Consider the following 21,158-nt stretch of genomic DNA (forward strand, 5'->3'; position numbering starts at 1 on the left):
TGTCCACTTGACTGGGCCACAGGGAGCCTAGATATTTGGTCAAACATTATTCTGATGTTTCTGAGAGGGTGTTTTTGGATGAGATTCATATTTTAATGGGTAGAGTAAAGCAGATTGCTCCCATAATGTGGGTGGGCCTCACCCAATCAGTTGAAGGCCTGAATAGACCTTCAAAACCAAAAACAAACAAAAAGACTGACCCCCCCTTGTGTAAGGGAATTCTCCAGCAGACTGCCTTCGGACTTCACCTGCAGCACTGGCCCTTCCTGCCTGATGGCCTTCAAACTGGAACACTGGCTTTTCCTAGGTCTCTGGCCTGTCAATTCATCCTGCAGATTGGCCTTGCCAGCCTCCATAACTGCATGTGCCAATTCCTTATCATAAATTTCTTCCTCTCTTTCTCTCTATATACATACATCCTATTAGTTCTGTTTCTCCAGAGACCGTGACTAATAACACATTTGCTAAGAAAAGGTCAGCTCAGGCCTCGGGGAGGAGGATAGTGAAACAAGGGCTCCTCCCTCAGGGGACCCCACTGAGAGTGCCCCCGGCCCCGTCCCAGCCCTGCTCAGGCCCCAGAACTCTTACTTGAGCACGCCCTCTCCTGGCCTGGGTACACGCTGGGGGGCTGGGGATTCACGACTGGCTCAGGTTTGCTGGGAACGAAGACCTCAGCATTGTCCTTCCGCTTAGCAGACAAATTCCTTTCCTTTTTATTACCTGTAGGAAAACAAGTGTTTATATGTCACACACTGAGTGCAAGCAGAGTTGGGACATTCTGCTCAGGCACCTGTTTATTTGTTTGTTCACTTATTTATCCAACAAATGTTTATTGAACCTCTCCTCTGTGCCAGGCACCATGCTAGTTTGGGATGAGAGATGTGAACAACGCAGACAACAAAACAAGTTTGCTGACAGCCACTGTGTGCCAAATACCATATTTTGGCAAACAAATGAAATAGTCTAGGACACATCTAGGTTTTCAAATTTAAACATTCCTGACTAAAGACAAGTCTTACAATCGATGGGGTGTTGGGTTTAATTGATAACATGGTACATAAAATAATGGTGCAACAACCAGGGACATCTTGGAGTGGGAAGAGTACGGTAAAACACATTTGCTGCCTTCAAGGTACTTTTTCCTAGCCGAGGAAAAGGCTGGTTGCATGGATAAGAGAGCAGGGCTGGGGCAGAGGAAAGGTCCTGGTACCAGATCATGGAGGAGCACTCAGGCTGCGGGGTGTGCAGCAGACAGTGAAGAGGGCCCTTACGGATGACTAGGATGTTACCAGGGGCACCAACACAGGGAACAGCAGGTGCAAAGGCTTGACAGCTGGAAGGCTGTGGCAGGCGAGTGGCTGGGGCCCGGGCTGGTGAGTGGAGGGAGACAGCGAAGGCCTGTAGGCTTTAGAGTCCACGTTTCCCAAAGTGGGGCACGTGGACCGCTGGTGGAGCAGGAGATGACTCCAGATGCTTTCTAAGCAATTACGTATCTTTAACGTGTACGGGAAAATATGTAACCAGCATCTCAAACTCTTGATTTCATGAATATTATTGCTTGGAACAATCCTAGAAAGAAAGAGAAAGCAAAGGAGGGAGTGGGGAGAGAGAGAGAAAAAAAAGGAAAGGAGGAAAGAAAGAAAGGTGTGGTTTACATAACAGCTACAAAATAGCATGAGTAGTTGTGGAGATGGCAAAAAATTGCGAAGGTTTGCAAATGGCTGAAGTTTAGGGAAATGGCTCCAGGGCCTCAGAGACAGCAAAGGTTTCAGGGCACGAGAAGGACATGTTCAGGACCACCAGGCAGAAAAGCAGCCTGTGGGCAGCGAGGCAGGTGGCTACTAATGGAACAAAGAGAACAAGCAGGGAGAACAGTCAGGTCCCTGTATGGGACCTCCCGGCCCAGGAAGGCAGAAAACCTGGAAGTGCCTGCTGAAGCACAGTGTGACCTGAGTCCAGGCAGAGGAAATCCTGGGCCCGTGGTGACCCAGGGAGAGGGTGCCCCAGAATCAAGGGTCCCATGGGATTCCTGGCAGCACAGGTAGATGTTGAGGACTTGCGTGGGGTCTGTACCACTTCTAACCTCCACCACCCCTCTTGACTTTGTAAAGGACACACGTTTCTCTGTACTTTCTGACAAAGCTGCTCCCTGGATGGCCTGACATCCGGGGCCCAAGAGCAGGACCCACTGTGTCCAACGGGACAGGACAAGAACAGAGAGGGGCAAACTGGCTTGCCAAGGGCTGAAAACACATGGATGCTGGTCAGAATGACCACCAGCACTCATTTGGTTTGGCCTCCCAAGTGCCAGGCACACCTGTCTCATTTACTTCCCCAGCCATCCTAGGGGCAGATGGTGGGCAGAATGAGGCCCCCCCACAGATGGCCATACCCTAGTCCCTGGAACCTGTGAATATGTTAGGTTACAAGGCAAAGGGGAACTAACTGTGCTCGTCAGCTGACCTTAAAATAGGGGGAGAATTTTGGATTATTCCTGTGGCCCCAATGTAATTACCAGGGTCCCTAAAAGTGGAAGAGGGACAGAGTTTCAGTTCGGGATAACGAAAAACTTTTGGGACAGAGAGTGGTGATGGTTACACAGTAATGTGAGTGAAGTTAAAAATAACACAAATTGGGCTCTTAAAAACGGTGAAAATGCTAAATTCTATGTAACGTATATTTTACTACAATAAAACACACACACACGGGAAGAGAGTGGCAGAAGAGGAGGGTCACAGGGAGAAGCGACTACGGAAGGAAGGCACAGAGATGCAACGCGGCTGGCTTTGAAGATGGAAGAAGGGCCATGAGCCAAGGGATGTGGCAGCCTCTGGAAGCAGGAAAAGGCACGGAAACAGATTTTCCTCTAGAGCTTCCAGAAGGAACGCAGCCCTGTGGACAGCGTGGTTTTAGCCAGTGAGACTCACGTCAGACTTCTGACCTACGGAGTTATAAGATGGTAAAAACGTGCTGTTGTTTGTGGTCATTCGTTACAGCAGCAATAGGAAACGCATACATACTACTACAGAGCAGGGCTCTGAGCTTCAGGTCGTTTGCCCTAGACCACAGAGCTAGGAAGTGATGGACTTGGATTTGACCAGGGCTGCCTGGCTCAGAGCCCTGCCCTTAACCACTTGATTCCCGTCTGCTTGCCCCCTCTTCTCCAGGAGATGGCCCTCCAGAAACCATGGCCAGAAGGTCTGCCTGGGCCATCAAAAGTCTACGCAAGGATATTTTCTAGGGCACCAAAGGAATCAGACTCTTGGTGCAACCCTAGAACCCTGGGGTCTTCATGGAAAGTGGGCTGGGATCACCACCAGCCTCATCTGGTACCATGCTCCCCCTTGGTCACTCGGCTGCAGTCACACTGGACCTCTCTCTGTCCTTGGGTGCATCAAGCTCCTTCCCTCTTCAAGCCCTTTGTGCTTGCTGTTCCCTGCACCGGGAATGCTGTTCTCACAGCTGATTCCACCTCCTCATTCCTGTTCAGCTTAAACATCACCTCCTCTGAGAAGGCTTCCCCGACCATTCCAGCTGCAGTGGGCCTGACCCGCAAACCCAACCAGTGTCCTCTTTCATAATCTTCACAAGTTTTTTTTTGCTTGAGGAAGATTGTCCCTGAGCTAACATCTGTGCCAATCTTCCTCTATTTTGTATGTGGGTTGCTGAGTGGTGTAGGTCCATGCCTGGGAACTGACCACGGGCTGCTGAAGCAGAGCGTGCCAAACATAACCACTAGGCCATGGGGCTGGCCCCATCTTCACAATTTTTAAAGCCATGAGGGGTATCATTCTCTCCTCCTCCCTGAATTCCTAATCTAACCCATGACCTGGACTTCCCCTTTTCCAGTTATTGGGAAAATAACTTCTGCCTTTCTCTATGCCTCTTACTCACGGGAGGACAAACAGGATAGGAGAGGGTGGAAGCAGGAAGCCATCAGGGCTCAACCCAGCCTCTCCTCCTCCCTACTCCAGCGGGCTTGCCCTCAGGGCACACAGTTCCTTCCACCATGCTGAGGCCAACATCTGGGGTAGGGGGTCTACCTACTTCAGAAGGACAGTACTGAATAGTCTCCAATCCAGCTCTTATCAGTTGGAAAGGTGATAATTTGCTCTCCTATCAGAATCCCATAACCATCTCTTGTTTGTTTTACAAGTTAGGGAAAACAGAGGAGGGTGGGGATACTTATTGGCATCTCAAAGCCCAACTATTGCTTTTTAACTTTATCTGGTTTATTTATTTAGCCTGGGGATTAAGAGCTCAGGCTCTGGGCTCAGACTGCTAGATATTCGATCCCACTCTGTTCCTTCCTAGCTGTGTGACCTTGGGCAAGTTATCTGACCTCTCTGTGCTTCAGTTTCCCCATCTGTAAAACAAGTACAATGACAGGACTCCCTTGAGGTTGTGGTGAGGATTAAATGAGGGACTATATGGAAAGCCCTTGGAATAGTGCTTAGCACTTGTTAATAAAAACTCAACAGGGGCTGGCCTGGTGACGTAGTGGTTAAGTTCACATGCTTCACTTTGGTGGCCTGGGGTATGCAGGTTCAGATCCCAGGCACAGACCTAGCACCACTTGTTAAGCCGTGCTGTGGTGGTGTCCCACATGAAATAGAGGAAGACTGGCAGAGATGTTAGCTCAGGGCCACACACACACAAAAACTTAATAAATGTTGGCCATTGTTGTTATCTAAGTGTTTATGTGCCTACTGTCTGTTTTCCCTGCCAGGATTAAGTGGAGGAGAAGGGCCAGGCCCATCTTGTCCCAGCACAGTGGCTGGGGCATGATATGTGCCCCGTGAGTGAATGAATGCACAGCCCAGAACCAAGCACATCTCTTCCGTCACTGCCGACTGGTCTTGAGTGAATGCTCAGGGTCGGTTCAGAACTCCAACGCCCACTGGGTCTGAGGAGACCTTTCAACTGGCCCCCGGCCCCGCCTCCTCTGCTCGGTGGGAGTCTGTCTCCTGCTGGGGCGAAAGCAGCCGGCCAGAGGCACAGATGAAAGGGGCCAATGAGAGGGGCAGTCGGAGGCACGCCTGCCACCGCTCTGTGCGCTTGCTAGGGAGCGGGCAGCCCTGCCAGCGGCACGAACCACCATGGTCAATGCAGCGCCTGCCAAGCAATCTAACTGGTAAAAATTGTAAAATGTCAAGCAAGTGAAGTTCTCTCTTTTCGCTTTGTACCCCAGTATCACTCTCAACTGTGCCTGGGGTCCAACTGCCCTCCTCCTGTGGCCCTGGGCCTTCACACCTAGAAGTGACTGTCATGCCCCCCCATCGCCACTGTTTCCAGGGCAGGGGCTCTTCCATCAACCTCCTCGCAGCCCCCCACTCCCTCCCCACCTCTTGGAGAAAACACAATCCACTGCACCCCTGCAGACACATATTAACATTGCCCTGACCACCAGACACTTTAGCAGGTGGCATAGCTCCTTCATTTATTTGACAAAGATACCCTGAGCAGCTCGAACGTGCCAGGGGAGTGCTGCATGCTAGGGAGGCAGCGGAGGGTAACAGCTGGCCAGTGCCCTGGCAGAGAACACAGGCCACATGGGGAGAAAGACAAGTGGGGTCATTGAGACCAGCACCATGACGACACTATAGGAGCAGACGAGACACTAACCTCCCTGGCTGTGCTGGGAATACAGAGAAGGCTTCTCGGAGGAAGCAGCCGCGGAGCTGAGTCTTGGGGGAAAGCAGGGAGGCAGCTTTGAGGGTTCAGAGTGGAGAGGAAAGGAAGTGTGGTGATCTAGGCAGAGGAAACAGGCCAAGCCAGGGGTTGGAGGTGAGAGAGAACATGGTGAGAGCAGGTTTCAGGGACAAAGGTTCTCTTCTCTGGAGACATCAACCATTGGGTGTGGATTCTCCAGGGCTGCCTGTTATATGTCCCCCCAAAACTCATGTGTTCAAGTCCAAACCCCAGCACCTCAGAACATGACTGTATTTGGAGATAGGGTCTTTAAAGAGGTAGGTAAGGGAAAATGAGGCCCTTAGGGTGGGTCCTAATCCAGTTAGACTGGAGTCCTTATAAGAGCAAAGGAGGACACACAGAGGGAAGACCACGTGAGGACACAGGGACAAGACGCCCATGGGCAAGCCAAGGAGAGAGGCCTCAGAGCAGACCACCTGCAGACACCCTGATTGGCCTTCCAGCCCCCAGAACTCTGAGACAGCAAATTTCTGTTGTTTTTAAGCCACCCCTGGTCTGTGGCATTTTGTCACAGCAGCCCAAGCAGACGGATACACTGCCTGCCTTCAGGCATTCCCTCATTTCTCTCTCCTTAGGTTCACTCATGCTTCCCAGCTGGCTGGTCTTGATATTTGGTTCAGAAAATATGGCACACCCAACTCTGAGAAGAATGCGCTTAGAATGGAGGGAGGCGCAAGTAGAGGCCAAGCCAGCCTGAGGCGAAGCTCGGGATCAGGGGACAAGGCCTGTAGCAGGTAGGGGCTCCCCTGCCCCCTACAAACTGTTTTGTTTACTCTACTTTCCAGGGTCTTTTCTGAAAAAACCTCCTTTAGAGGACAGCTGCTGCTTCTGCCTACCCAGTACGCTTTCCTCCTTCTTCAGATTCACCTTGATTTTCCTTTGGAAACCACGATCAGTCTGTGTGGTTTGGGTGACAATATCCACATGTATAGTCCTATTGGTTGGACCTGGCCAGTCAGAGACACAGTGACTAGTCCAGAGATGTGGCCTAATATGGGTTCAAGAGCTAGGCCTGGTACTCACGCTGGAGCTTTTAGGAAGAGAAAGCCACTTTCTGATGGGATTGCAAAGCTGATATCTCAATTCTGTGTCTGTATGTGGAGAGCCTATCCGAGACAGGTACCAAGACAAAGGAAGGCAGAGATGAGAGGGAGGACAGGAAGGAGAAGGTAAAGGAAGGGAAGAAGAGAGGAGAGAAATGAGTCTTGCTACAGCCCTGGCCTCCTTGGTTATCCAAGCCAATAGATAGTCCCTTTTGCTCAAGCCAGTTTGCACTGGCCAGTTGGCATGCAGACACTACTAAACATCCTACAATGCACAGGATAGTGCCCAACAACTGTCTGCCAGGCATTTCCCATCTGGAACTCCAGGGTCATTTGTAGGCCTTTGGGAGCTTGCCTCTTGTAGAGACCTGACTGATATACCTCCCTGGCCTGTGAGACAGTCCACCCAAAGCTGAATTCAAAGTACTGTTGGAAATTTAAGTCTTACTATTAATTCCAGAGATATCAAAGGCAAAGAAATGCCACATAAGACAGCTCACTTTTGGAAGCTGGGTTAAATTCCAGTACCACAAGGGCATCTAGGCCCTGGGGAGGGCATCCTTCTGTCTCCTGGTTCTTAGGAACATCCTTCTGCGCTGAGTTGCCACTGGAAACAGAGGGGTCATCTCCGGGATGGTCCTCGGGTTCGGGCTCAGAGAGTACGTCTTCTTCGATAGAATCATATTCATCACTGCAACAGTCCTTTTGTTTCCTTTGTACATTTACACTAAGTTCCAGGCTTTTTCTTAGCTCCTGCCAAAAGTCAAGAAGAGAAGTGAAAAACGAAATATGTCACTTTGAGAAAAACCTCATGTGAAAATAGATCACTAGAATCAAAGAGCTATTCCCACAAAACTAACATTTACAAAATCATCTCAACCCATGTGTTGTCACCACTTTGAAGATGTGAAAACAAAGGGCAGGGACAAACGAGTAACTCTCCAGACAGAGCAGTATTTATAGTATTAACGGTGGTGTTCACATGCCTGGGGTGCCATGAAGAATGTGTGTATGTGTGTGTGTGTAACAGAGGTTTTGATCTGGGGGCTTGTTAAAATGGATTGTGGGGGTCCCATTCCTAGAGTTTCTGATTCATGGGTCCTGGATGGGACCCAAGAATTAAAGGTGATGCTGATGCTGCTGCTCCAGGGACCACACTTTGAACATGAAATTCCAAATGACTCTGAAATTCCGGATGATGAAATGGCTGGCAGATACTTATGGGGGGCTGTGCTGTGTACTGAAGGATGTTTAGAAGCACCTAAATGTCATAACATTTAGCACTTCACTATAACTGCTTGATAATTTTTTGATATGTGTTTTGTCTCCACGAGATTGTAGATCTACCATTTTAAGGCCAAGCATTACGATCTATACTTATAGTGACTAGGAAGTTTATCACTGAAGCCAGGATTCTTTTGAAAGCGGAACAGGGCACTGCTACATTTACACTAGGACAAAAGCATAAACTGGACCATCTGGGTGAACCAGTCTGTTTGGTCAGCATGGCTGTACTACCCCTATAGCCCTCAAAGGATCTAATGTGGTCTGAGAAAATGAGAAGCGGTCAATAAAGGTCTGGTGGTTGGCCAACAAACTGAACAGTTGTGGTAGGCTGAATGATGACTCCCCAAAGATGCCCAAGTCCTAACCCCTGGACCCTGTGAATCAGTGAGGCTTCACGAAGAAGCGAGAAGCACTGTGTAGAAAACTTTGACCATCTCAGAGAAATCACCCTTAAAAAAGGACGATAGAAATACGGACATTAAAGGTGCTGCTGGTGAGGGCTCAGGAAGCAAGGAACGTGTTATTGGAAACTGGAGGAGAGGGAATCCTGGTACGCAGCGGCAGAATCTTCACTGAACTGTGTCCTACAGTGATGCGGTAAGTGGAACGTGTGGACGATGCACTAGGATATTCAGCCGAAGAGATTTCCAAGTCAAATGTTGAAGACGCAGTCTGGTTTCTTCTTGCTGCTTAGAGTAAAATGTGAGAGGAAAGAGACAGACTGAGGGCGGAACTGTTGAGTAGAAAGGAATTGCGATTTGATGATTTGGGAAACTCTCAGCCTATCCAGACTGCAAAAGACGCTAAAATTAGGAGATTCGCTGTCCGAAAGCATGCTCTGGAGAAAAAACCAAGGGTGTGGCTGGACGACCTTTTGCTAGTACCTCAGAAGGACCCAAAGTTTAGAGTATTCAGTCACGCTGAGGGCTGTTTGAAGAGGTTAGACATGTGACTCATGGATCCCCTTAGACGTCTCAGCAGAAGCGGAATAGAGATGGCATTATCCAGAAGAGATTTGCGGGCAAGCCTCTTGTCTAATGGAGTGAATCCTAAAGACAATCCACATAGTTTCTGAGAATCTCAGACCAGCAGAAACGCTGTCCGCTCAGACTGAATGGGAGAGAGAAAGGACAAAATAAAAGAAGGTTGTCTAACTCCCAGAATTCTATAGGCAGGAAACAGGTGGATAAGACTAATTAGCTGTAAATACATGCTACCCTTCATGAAAGAAGGACGACTCCGAGGGTGGAGCCACGGGCCCAGAGGGTCGAGCCCTGAGCCACAGAATTACTCCCACGCCTTGAAACCTTATGGAGTTTGCCCAGTTGAATTTCACAATTGCTTGGGTTTGGTGACTTCTTTTTTTCCCTTCATTTTCTCCCTATTGTAAGGGGAATGTCTATAGCTGTTATCCTGTGCCTGACCCACCACTGTATTTGGGAGCAAATAACTTGTTTTCTAGTTCCACAAATCCACGGATGGAGAGGAATTTTGCCCTAAGATGGGTTATACCCAGAGTCTCACCCATACCTAATTTAGATGATATGGATGATGAGATTTGGGAGTTTTGAGCAGATGAGACTTAGATCGTATTTTGGACTTGAGTTGATACACTTATGAAACCTTGGGATGGGATGGATGTATTTTCCATGCTGGATGGACGTGAATCTTTGGGGACCAGAGGGCAGACTGTCGTAGGCTGAATAAATGGCCCCCAAAGGTATCCACATTCTAATTCCTGGGACCTGTGAATATGTTATCTTACATGGCAAAGGGACTTTATAGATGTAATTAAGTTAAGGATCTTGAGATGGGGAGATTAGCCTGGATTATCCAGGTGGGCCTAATGTAATCACAAGGGTCCTGGTAAGAGGGAGGCAGGAAGATCAGAGATAGAAAGAGAAGATACAAGGATTGGAAGCAGAGGTCAGGGAGGAGAGAAAATGCTACACTGCTGGCTTGGAAGAAGGAGGAAAGGGCCACAAGCCCAGAATGCAGGCGGCCCCCAGCAACTGGAATAGGCAAGAAAATGGATTCTCTTCTAGAGCCTCCAGAAGGAACACAGGTCACTGACGTCTTGATTTTAGACCAGTGAAACTGAATTTGGATTTCTGACTTCCAGAACTGTAAAATAAAGCACTAAGTTTGTGGTACGTTGTTATGGCAGCAATAGGACACTAATATAGCTGTTTATCTTTTACATTCTCTCTGTCCCTCTCTGTTCACTACCAAGTATCGAGATATTTATTGAGCAGCTAGAACACTGCCTGGAACACAGTAGGTGCTTGACAATATTTGCTAAATAAGTAAATTATGTCAGTGGCTGGGTAGTGGCTGTAAGCAGGAGTGGAGAGCACCCACATGCCTTGGAGGTGACCTTAGGGATGTGACCCTTAGCAAGTTACCTAACTCCTCTGATCTGCATTTTGACATCCATAAAAATGGATTAACAAATCCCTGCCTCAAAGATTGTTTTCTTAAAATAGTGGCCTGAACTGGGGAGGATTTTGCCCCCAGGGGTATCTGGCAATAACTGGAGATGTTTTTGGTCATAATTGGGGGAAGAGAGTGTTAGTGGCATCTTGTAGGTAGAGGCCAGGTATGCTGCTAAACATCCTAGAATGCACAGGACAGCTCCCCACAAGAAAGAATCATCTGATCCAAATGTCAAGATGGGTGAGGTTGAGAAACCCTGCATTAGAGTGAGCACCGATTCACCAACGGCATTTTCACAGATAACAAGGTCTTCTAATTGAGTGTATTGAGACAGTCCATACAACCTTCATGGAAGCCAGACTGAGGTCCTGGCTCATATCTTCAAAATCAGCCTGTGGTGGGCAGTTGAGGGTCGACAGATTTACTGCTCCTCCCCAGGGAAACAGGAGTTCCTGGGTGGCCTGCTGTTGAACAGCAATTTCAGTGACTGTACAAGCAGTAACCCTTTACAGTGGAATATTACTCTATATTTTATAAAACATTTTCAACTCCTCTCATTTGATCCTCACAATAACCCTGCAAGATAGATAGATGGAGTAAAACCCTGTGATAACATGAACTTCATTAAAACAGGATAGGCTATCGGCTCCTGTTCTCGGTCCAAGCCCCACTCTCAAATGGGGTCATGTTCCTATGTTCTGCAGAGGTGGAGGGCAGGGCTAGGCGAGAAGACAGTGGGAAAATCCCTCTCTCTGCATCCCCAGTATCCTTGCCCATTGATTGAGGATCAAATGATAAAATGGCTGTCTGTTAGCTGAGAGATTTCTAGCGTCAGTTCCAGAGCCCAGAATCATCCCTACTGATGTCTAAGGCAGAGTGGAGCCACTGACCACAGCCGTCCCAGGAAGGATTTGGATGGGGCATTAGGATTCTTGAACCCATGGTCAGCTAAGTGGGCTCCCTCCAGCCTCTTCATTACCTTCACAATGTTGCAACCCTACATTTTAAGTGACTGAATTTTGGGAGTCCCCAAAATTGGAGAACTGAGGCCAAGAGCATTTAAGCTGGTCCAACTTGTCATAGTGATTAAGTGGTAGAGCTGTGATTTGCTGCCCTCAACCCCCGCTCCCTGCTCCTTCTAGATATTCAAGTGCAAAACAGACTCTCTTGTATTCTGTCATGGTCTAGCCAATGGGGAGGATGATGTGGCAACCACCATAATTAATTTATTCATACATGCAGGCGTGCTAAGGGCGCTGTGCTAAGAGCTGAGGTAAGGGTGGGGAGTAGATGACAAGGCCTCAGACAATTGGTGCACAAAGAAAAATAGGGCATTTCAGATGTGGCCAGGACTGTGAAGGCAAGAGCCTGCCTGGCTGAGGGGACACGGTGACACTCCAGTGAGTGGCTGAAGGAGCCCCCAATGAAAACTGGTCAGGGAAGGCTGGGTGATGAAGAACCGCCAGTGAGTCTCTGGGGCACAGTGTGTCAGGCAAGAGCAGCAGGGAGGCAAAGGCCAGGAGGCAGCAATGGCTGGAGGGCAGTGCACACCAGACGAGGGGCCACACGGGGCGGGGCTCTGTAGGCCAGTGGCAGAGTCTGGTTTTGTTTTATGCACGACAGGCCACTGAAGGGTGCAGAGATATAACAGATACAACACCGTCTGATCTCTGTCTTTAAAGATCGCTATGGCTCTCGAATACCAAGTGGCTTTTGAGAGGCGGAGCCCGAGAGGAAACAGGGCAAATAGCTGCAGCTGCAGCAGGTGAAAGATGAAGGTGGCAGTAGAGGTGGGGACAGGAGATGCATTCTGAGATGTATTTTGGAGGCAGAGATGACAGAAATGGTTGACTAGAAATTAACAATGTGCACACCCTCCAACCCAGCCTTCTAGGAATTTATCTTCCAGTCTTAAGTAGACAAAGATCATTGAGGCATCGTTTATAACACAGAATGATCCAAATGTTCACCAATAGGAGATGGGTTAAATTACTAAAAACAGGCGTCGACGGAGCCTCAGGCAGCCCTTTTAGAGAATGAAGTAGATTGTGTGCACTTATTCAGAAAGATAGCAAGTATATGTTTAAGCAAAAAAGAAGCACATCGAAAAATGTACATACAGTATAAACCCAATTTTAAAAACAATGATTAATTTCTATGGATGTGTGTATGCACATATACATTCAAATACATATAAAAAGTCTGGAAAAATAAACACCAAACTATTAACAATGTTCTCTCTGGGAGTAGCATTATGGTGACCTTCTTTTCTGCTTTGCTTTATTTATTTATTTAATTTCCCCCCACCCCCCGTTTCTCCCCAAGAGCCCCAGTACATAGTTATATATTTTTAGTTGTGGGTCCTTCTAGCTGTGGCATGCGGGATGCCACCTCAGCATGGCCTGATGAGCAGTGCCATGTCTGTGCCCGGGATCCGAACCAGTGAAACCTTGGGCTGCTGAAGCGGAGCGCATGAACTTAACCACTCGGCCACGGGGCCAGCCCCTATTTTTTTCTTATAAGCATGTTTCCAACTTTGTAATTAGCAAAAAGTGATACATTTACATTTATGTTTAAATCCTGTCCCCCACTCCTTCAAATAAATTCCCCACAGGAGTGGAACGGACAGTGGTGTGGAGGACTCTTTCAGACAAGCAGTTGTTTGGAAATCCCTGATCTCTAGCCTGGAACACAGCTCATCCCCAGAAGAGTGACTGAGAAAGCAGCGAACAGCAGCTGGAGGCCGGGAGGTGATGGAGCAGCGTCTGTCAAACCTAGTGTATCCAGTCAAGTGGTCTAGATTTAAAAACAGCAGGCCACCAATCTCAACAGCAAGAAACTCAGGGAATAGAGCACCCACAAGCCCTTCTCAGAAAAAACCTCTCAGATGACAAAGTCCAAACAATGAAGGGTGAAATCCAAATAAAGAACACAGACCTGGAGAAGCCGTGCTGAAAGGTCTAATGCGGAACACTGAAGCCATTTAGAGACCGAATAAGTACCAGACAATTGTGTACATTCCAGTTATGGGCCAGAATGAAACCAGAAGAGGGCAGGCAATGTGGGTGCACCCCTGGCCTCATTTTCCATAGCAGATAGTCTATTCAAATGTATCTTAAATGGAAACAGTTTTTAAAAATGGCAACTCCAACCTTTTAATATTTTTTTGTAATTTATTAAACTGATAAGATACTTAAGAAATATCTTTTGTGATAAAGAAATTTGAATTTCAGTAATTCCTCCTGTTTCAGTTTGGTTTTTCTTCTGTTAAATTAATGCAAATTTAAATGCCACAATTATATTTACAAAATATATAAAAAAAGGAAGCCTAGATTCTGCCTGGCTAGTATCTTCTTCACAAAGGGAAATAATACATTTGCTCACATTGGGTGAGCAAACTTTAGGAACCCAGGCCCTTGTAATGCCCACGTGATCTAAGACCATCTGTTCTAGGGGCGAAGAGAGGTGAGACTAAGCAGCAACACTCCCTTAAGAAAGCCGTTCAAAATCTTTCCATCTGGAAAGATGAGGGCCTTGGGTTGGTTGCTTTGAAAGCCAACCTGCCGACACCTCAAAGGGAAGCCATGCTGGGCTGGGTCTACTGGTTGCTTTGAAGCTGTCATCCAGAAATTTCTCTGTGAAAACTTACTTTATAGCTTTGCTTTAAAACCATGTTATATGCAATTTCAACGTTCAGTGTTTAAAATGTTAAGTCCAAGCCCTTTCAACAGAAAGCCCTGTGCTTGGAGGCCAGGCTGCAAACACTGCAGATGGAGAAAAGACAATGGGACTGCACACAAATTGGCTGCCTTGTTGAAGAGCCGGGGAGGAGGTGGAAGGAGGGATGGATGCTGGACCACGGACTAAGGTGCAGCAGGGGGTTGAGAGGCAGTGGGTTAGTGCCTTACATGCCTGATCTGCCTCCTTCTGCTGGCCTAGGAAAAAGAGTGAAACCAGAGACCATAAAAGGTGAAATGTTTGCGCTAATAGGAACAATAACTATAACATCAACAGTAGCAGCAGCAGCTACCAATTACGAAGCTTTTGCTATTATTGGGCACCAAGCCAACCTCTCTATGCACCTTATCTCATTGCAGCCTCTCACCACCCCGGTGGGTATCCTTATCTTATAGGCTCAGGGCACCTAAGGACCAGCCCAAGGTCACAGGGGTAGCAACGGCAGGGCCAGTTTGGAAGAAGGGCTGTTGATTCCAAAGACCAGGCTCTTCGCCATGTGCCCACGTTTACTCCCTGCGTGGCACCAGTGCTTTGGAAGCAAGTGGTCTCTAGGGGGGACGAAAGTCAGCTGCTCCGCGATTGTCCATGCGCTTGCACGGAATTGATGAAAGCTATCCGAAAGAGCTTTCAACGCAAAGCTGCCTTGAGGCCACTAAAGATGTTAAAGTGTGTGCTAAGTGTTAGTGGATGAAGCATTAACCTCTAACCACACTTAGACAGGGGAACAGCCTGGTCTAAGCTCTGGGCCTGGGTTCTGGGCCTGACTCCAGCTGCCCTGTGTCCCCGAGCAAGTCTCTGAGCCACAAGCCTACCTCTAATGGGAAACTGTGCCCTGACAACCTGACAAGTTGTTGAACAGATGCAATGAGATAATCGCCAGGAATTAGTGTTTTGTGATTGCTTTAACAGAGGTCTCATTTTTATAGAAAATTTAAAATTCAGATGACAGCATATTCTTCTTTATTTCTCAGACCCTATTGATTTTGTCTACGAGAAGATCAGACGTTCAGACCACGAAGCCACAATGGATACTTTAAGATGGTCCTCAAGAGGAAGCAGCAATCTCTAGGGCAGAGGTCACTGATGTGCAGCCAACCCCCCTGCTCCCTGCCAGCCCCCAATAATGCCTGCCATTTGGTTAGCAGTTCTGTAAGACTGGGATTTGAATGCCTTTTGTCTGGCACGCACTATTAGCTGCAATAATTTCCACTAACTCCTATTGCCTTATATGAGCCATTTTACACATTTATATTAACTTGCCTGGCCCAGACAGGATTTTTACTGTGCAGTGAGGGGCTAATTGACTAATGTGTTCTTCTTTTGATTCATTCATTTATTCAACAAATATTTATTGTTGAATATATTTGTCCCCAGAAGCAAGTCTGATTGCTAAGTGCTAGGGATAGAGTGATGAAGAAGACAGAGTCCCTGTTCTCCCGGAGTTTATAATCTGACAGCAAAGACAGCCATTCCCTAAGAAATTACAAGTGTAATGAGTGTCAAAAACCCAAACCCAAGGCTTACCAGCCCATGCCTGGTGGCTCCTAGATCACAAACTTCCCAGAATAAAGTGACTTGAGCCCTAACTTGAAGGTCCATGCTGTGTATTTTTTTTTTATTTTATTTATTTTTTTAAAGATTTTTTAAACTTATTTTTTTCCTTTTTCTCCCCAAAGCCCCCCGGTACATAGTTGTATATTCTTCGTTGTGGGTCCTTCTAGTTGTGGCATGTGGGATGCTGCCTCAGCGTGGTTTGATAAGCGGTGCCATGTCCGCGCCCAGGATTCAAACCAACAAAACACTGGGCCGCCTGCAGCGGAGCACGCGAACTTAACCACTAGGCCACGGGGCCAGCCCCCCTCCATGCTGTGTATTTTTAAAATGGCATTCCCCTACATCAATTCTGATGAAACTATGGCTAAGAAAATTTGAGTTATGCCTGAGCTTCAAATATCTATGTAATATTTTCAGTTTTCTGATACTTCCTTACTGCCCCCATTCAACCTTGGATTTTCTTTTATTAATTTTCACTCAAAGCTAAATTTACTTATGAAGTACCTTGGAACTCAGTCTTTAATGTCCATTATTATGAAGAAAAAAGCCATCCGTGTCTTAGGGATATAAGAGAAAGATGTAAGAGATGGAGCCCAGACTCAGGGAGCAGAAGCTCACTGAAGCCCGCCAACCATTTCCTGTCTGTGAGGCCCTGGGTAAAGCCCTTGGCATCAGCGTGCCATGCCTGCCTCACCTGAGCCTGCCCAGAGCAGGGGCTGGCGGAAGGACCAATAGAAGGAAACTGGACAGGGACGGGGGATAGAGACCAAACAACAAAGAATGCTGCCAGATGACTAGAAATTTGGGGAGTTCCTAAAAGACAGAGAGCAGAGATCACATCAATGAAGAAGTAAAAGCAGGGGCCAGCCCCGTGGCCGAGTGGTTAAGTTCACGTGCTCCGCCTCGACGGCTTCCAAGAGCATTCTGTGCCCCAACCCCATAATCACCAGGGTCAGGTCACATCAAATAGAAGAGGCAGAGGAAGTGGGATTCTCAAATATAGAGATGAGCAGACAACCAAGAATGACCAAATGTTTGTGGAAAATCAACTCGGAAAGAGGGGCACCAAATTTAATTAACAAAAGAACTAATATCCAATGAAAAAGAGTTAATAGAGAAAATAGAGGAAGACTTTAGAATACTGAAAATTATATCTCTGGAGAAATTTAAGGGGACATTTCATCTGTGAAAATGAAACAACTAGAAATCTTAAAAGTTTTAATTTTATCATTAACATTTTTAAAAAAGATAAACTAAATAGCAGAAAGAACTAAAAGGTGATTAAGTGTGCTAGAAATTCAAGCCAAAATTTTACAAGAATACAGTATAAAAAGACAAATAGAAAAATATGAAAGAAAAATTAGAGGAGACTTGAAGGATAGATCTTGGCCAACATTTGTCCAACAGAAGCTCCAGAGGATAGAACAGAAACAATGGAAAATAATAATAACAATAATAAATGAACATTTTCCAGTGCTAAAAGAAGACATAAGCCTTTAGATCGAAAAGATCCAACCAGTGCTTTAAGTGGGACAAAGATATATCATATATCCATATGATATATTCATACGGATAAAAGGTACAATATATCAGAAAATGTCTTGACTCTATATGCACACAATGACAGAGATTTGAAACATGAAGCAAAACCAGAGAAATATAAGGGAAAATCGACAAATTCACAGAAATCAACCAGGTGAATAGGCAAAAGTTAAGTAGGGATCTATTGAAGTGGTTTGCTAATGAGCATAAGAATTTCCTGGGAGCCTTATTAAAAATGCAGATTCCACCCCCTCCAAACCCAGGTCTGTCCCTTTTAGTGGGTGTGAGAACTTACATTTTAATAAGAAGCCCAGGTGATTTTGATATAGGTAGTCTGGAACCATATTGGGACACACATAATCACCAGATTAAATAATACAATTAATAGCTTGATTTAATAGATATATTGAGAACTTTATACCCAAAAGAGAATGATTATTCTTTTGAAATACCAAGGAGCATTCATAAACATGATCTGGTAAGCCAGAAACAAACAAAACCTCAAAAGCTTCCAAAAAACAGAAACCAAACAGGCCAGTCTCTAATCATAATGTAGTAAAATTAAAAATTAACACAGAGAGAGAGAAAAAAAAAAAAACCCAAAATAGAGAAAAAAACTTCTTTACTTAGAACATTTGTAGAAATTCTTCTAAATAAATAAAGAGGAGGAAAAAAATCCCTAAAATCACAAACCAATAGAAATAAATGAAAATGAAAACACAACATACAAAGCAAAATTTGTGAGATAAGGACAAAGCGGTATTCAGAGGCAAATTTATAGCCTTAAAATTGCTACATCAGAAAACAAGACTGAAAATAAATGAATTAAACATTTAACTTAAGAAGCCAGGGTTGAGCTGCAGCTGTTTGTCTGTTCGACACAGTCTTGGGCCCAATGGGGGAGACAGAGCGCAGGACTGTTGAAGCCTGGAAGTCTCCTCTCCTGCCCCCACCTTTGCTGCTTTGTGGCATCCCCCTCCCTCCACCCTTTCCCACTCTGATAATCTAGCCATGACTAGCAGAAGCACAGCCAGGCCCAATAGGCAGCCCCAGGCCAGCAAAATATTCCAGTTCAAATTGGTTCTGCTGGGTGAATTGGCAGTGGAGAAGTCTAGCTTGGTATTACGATTTGTCAAAAGGCAGTTCCATGAGGACCAAGAGAGCACCATTGGAGGAAACCTTTGCTCGAGCAAAGACATGGGTAAAGGAACTACAGCGACAGGCTAGTCTTAGCATCATTATTGCCCTGGCAGGGAACAAAGCTGACCTGGCCAACAAGCGCATGGTGGAGTATGAAGAGGCCCAGGTGTATGCAGATGACAACAGCTTATTGTTTATGGAGACCTCAGCCAAGACAGCTATGAACGTGAATGACCTCTTCCTGGCAATAGCTAAGAAGTTGCCAAAGAGTGAACCCCAGAATCCAGGGGGTGCAGCAGGCCGAAGCCAGGGTGTGGATCTCCATGAGCACTCCCAGCAGAACAAGAGCCAGTGTTGTAGCAACTGAGGGGGTGGCTGGCAGCAACCAAGTATGGAGCTAGCACAAGAGCTAAGAAATAACCTTGATCTCCACCCCTCAGCACACAGCCCCTACGGTAACAGCACACTGAGCCCTGGCTCCCAAGCGCTGCCTCCTGATAGCTCTGTCATGGCAGTTTTTAACACTTCAGCAACCAACACCACGTAGCTGCTGCCACTGGCCTCCTACCTCTACTCTGGGACTTGGGGGTCAGATCCCCCAGAACTTACCTTCCAAAACAAACTTTCTTCACTTTGTGTTATAGGTGCAAGACAGTGACCTACTTATCTTTCCTCCTCCTCCCCATTTTTTCAGAAAACATTTTTGTCTCCTGCCCCTTCCCCTTCTGCTTTTGGTCAATCCCTCTTCTTGATCCCCTTTTCCTCCTCTCCCCAGGATAGAGAAGGTGGTGAAGCCAGGAACTCAGGAAGGAGGTTTCCAGTTCAGTCACATTAAGGGCCCTGGGGGAGAGTAAGGCTCAGAGCAAGATGGAGTAAGGAAACATTTCCCTTTTGTTTTTATTTGGTTGGAGTTTCCCATATTTGAAAACATTGCAGTATCCATGAGTTGGCCCGTTGGATGTTTCTGGGTAGAGGTCAGAATGGGAAGGCAAGCTCTTGGACACCAGCTGGGAGTAGTGTTGTTAGCTAACTGGGCGGAGGTGGAGATGCAGTGTCATCTGTGACTCCAGAACTCTTCCAAGGCCTAGTTTCCCCACACCCAGCCTCTTAGGTAGCTTCTCCCCCATAGTGGGGGAGACTCTGGACCCCAGAGTCCTCCAAAGCATCTTCACTGGTTGCCTGCCTCTTTGGCTCTGCTGTGATCTAATCGGAGGAGGGACCAGTTTCTGTCATCCATCCTCTGATTTATACATACGCATTTTTTTTCTCTCTGTCCTTTAGATGGCCTCAGCCCCAGCCACCATATTGCCTGCAGTTTGCACTTTAATTGATGGTGGTTCGGCTGGGATACTTGTTTTATGGGGGTTTTGATTGATTAACCTGCCCTCTCACCTCTTCAAATAAATGGAATCCGAGGTATACATGAGGTTTGGGAGGGGCTGTAGAGAACAGGACCAGTGGCAGCTACTCAAGCCCAATCTCCACTGCTAGCTTCCTCCAACGCTGATTCTTAACCTATACTCTTGCCAACCTAGCTCTTGGGTGTAGGTTTGCCCTTCCTGGGGAATTAACTGAGCAACTGGAGAGCGGTCTCAGGATAGCACAGGCCAAGGGAGGGCAACAAGAGGAGCCAGGCCAGGGGGAGGAGTTTTCCATCCTTTCCCAGGTTCACATTCAGTTTGATCCACCCATTACCATGTCTTTTCTACTTCCCTGTAAATAGGTATGATCTTTATTCCCACCGTACAGTCTGTTCTGTCCCCCGCCTCCCATCACGCCCTATTTCTTTTCTCCTTTGTTAGTATCGTCGGTTTAGTCCCTCTATGCTTATCCCCATCCCCACCCCCATGTAACCAGTAGTTTAAGCCATGTACCACTAGGGGCTCTACCACAGTGGATATAGCATGTCCCTTCCTTTTAAGGGGATGATCCAGAAGTTACATACACGGCCATACCCAGCTGCAAGGAAACCTGGAAATGCAGTCTTTGGCTGGGCAGTCGTGCTCCACTAACACTGATGGGTTCTACTTCTCAAGGAAGAAAAATACGACAGATATGGGGACACACCTCTCTACCACAGAGGCCATTGGTCACCTTTGCACGTAGTTTCATCTGGTGGGCTGTAGGGAGTTTGTAGGGAGAGGATGGACTGACCGCAGAGGAGGAAGTACACAGGTCTACTTGTGGCCCCCTACAAGGAACATGTTCCACAGGGAACATCTGGCACTGAAGGTCCCTCCAGCTGTCTCACATCACAGAGGACATTGCTCCTTCCTAAATCTCTAGCCGCCCTTCACATCCCTCATTAGGTATTTTAGGATGTCTTGGGGAAGCCATCAAGGCAAGAGAGAACTCTAAATTCCTTCTTGTTCCAGCCCAGAGTTTTGGGGAAATTGGGGGAAGTAAGACAGGAAAGGCCCCAGTGACCTAGGATTGGAATCTTTCTGCCCTTTTGGCTTGCGTACCGCCTTCTGTCCCAGAGCAGCTGAGAAATCCATGAAGCTGAGATTCTGAAGGACACTGCGTGGGTTCTTCCACTTAGGCCTCAATTCCCTTCCTTTTCCAGGGGCAGCCTTAGTTCCTGTGGCCCTGAAACGCACACACATTTTCCCCCTCCTTTCCCGGCACCCACTAGCCCCTACAAGTACCCAAGGCATTCTTATCAGCAGAATAACTAGGATCACTGCTCTCTTAAGTCTCTTAGAA

General features: G+C 46.9%; 1 protein-coding gene and 1 pseudogene across 10 annotated transcripts in view; one reads left to right on the top strand and one right to left on the bottom strand.

The window, feature by feature from the left end:
- The window catches only part of KATNIP (katanin interacting protein), a 201,771-nt gene that overhangs the window by 93,261 nt on the left and 87,352 nt on the right, over nt 1-21,158 (bottom strand). For all 10 annotated transcript variants that reach the window (XM_070483970.1, XM_014838009.3, XM_070483969.1 and 7 more), the window contains 2 exons: nt 7,256-7,508; nt 589-720 (listed from right to left, as the gene is read on the bottom strand). In XM_070483970.1, coding sequence (XP_070340071.1) covers nt 589-720; nt 7,256-7,508 — 385 coding nt within the window. The remainder of the gene's footprint in view (nt 1-588; nt 721-7,255; nt 7,509-21,158) is intronic.
- LOC106829089 (ras-related protein Rab-5B pseudogene) lies at nt 18,324-18,954 on the top strand (annotated as a pseudogene).

Source organism: Equus asinus, chromosome 14, assembly GCF_041296235.1.
Source record: "Equus asinus isolate D_3611 breed Donkey chromosome 14, EquAss-T2T_v2, whole genome shotgun sequence".
In the NCBI taxonomy this organism is placed as follows: Eukaryota; Metazoa; Chordata; class Mammalia; order Perissodactyla; family Equidae; genus Equus; species Equus asinus.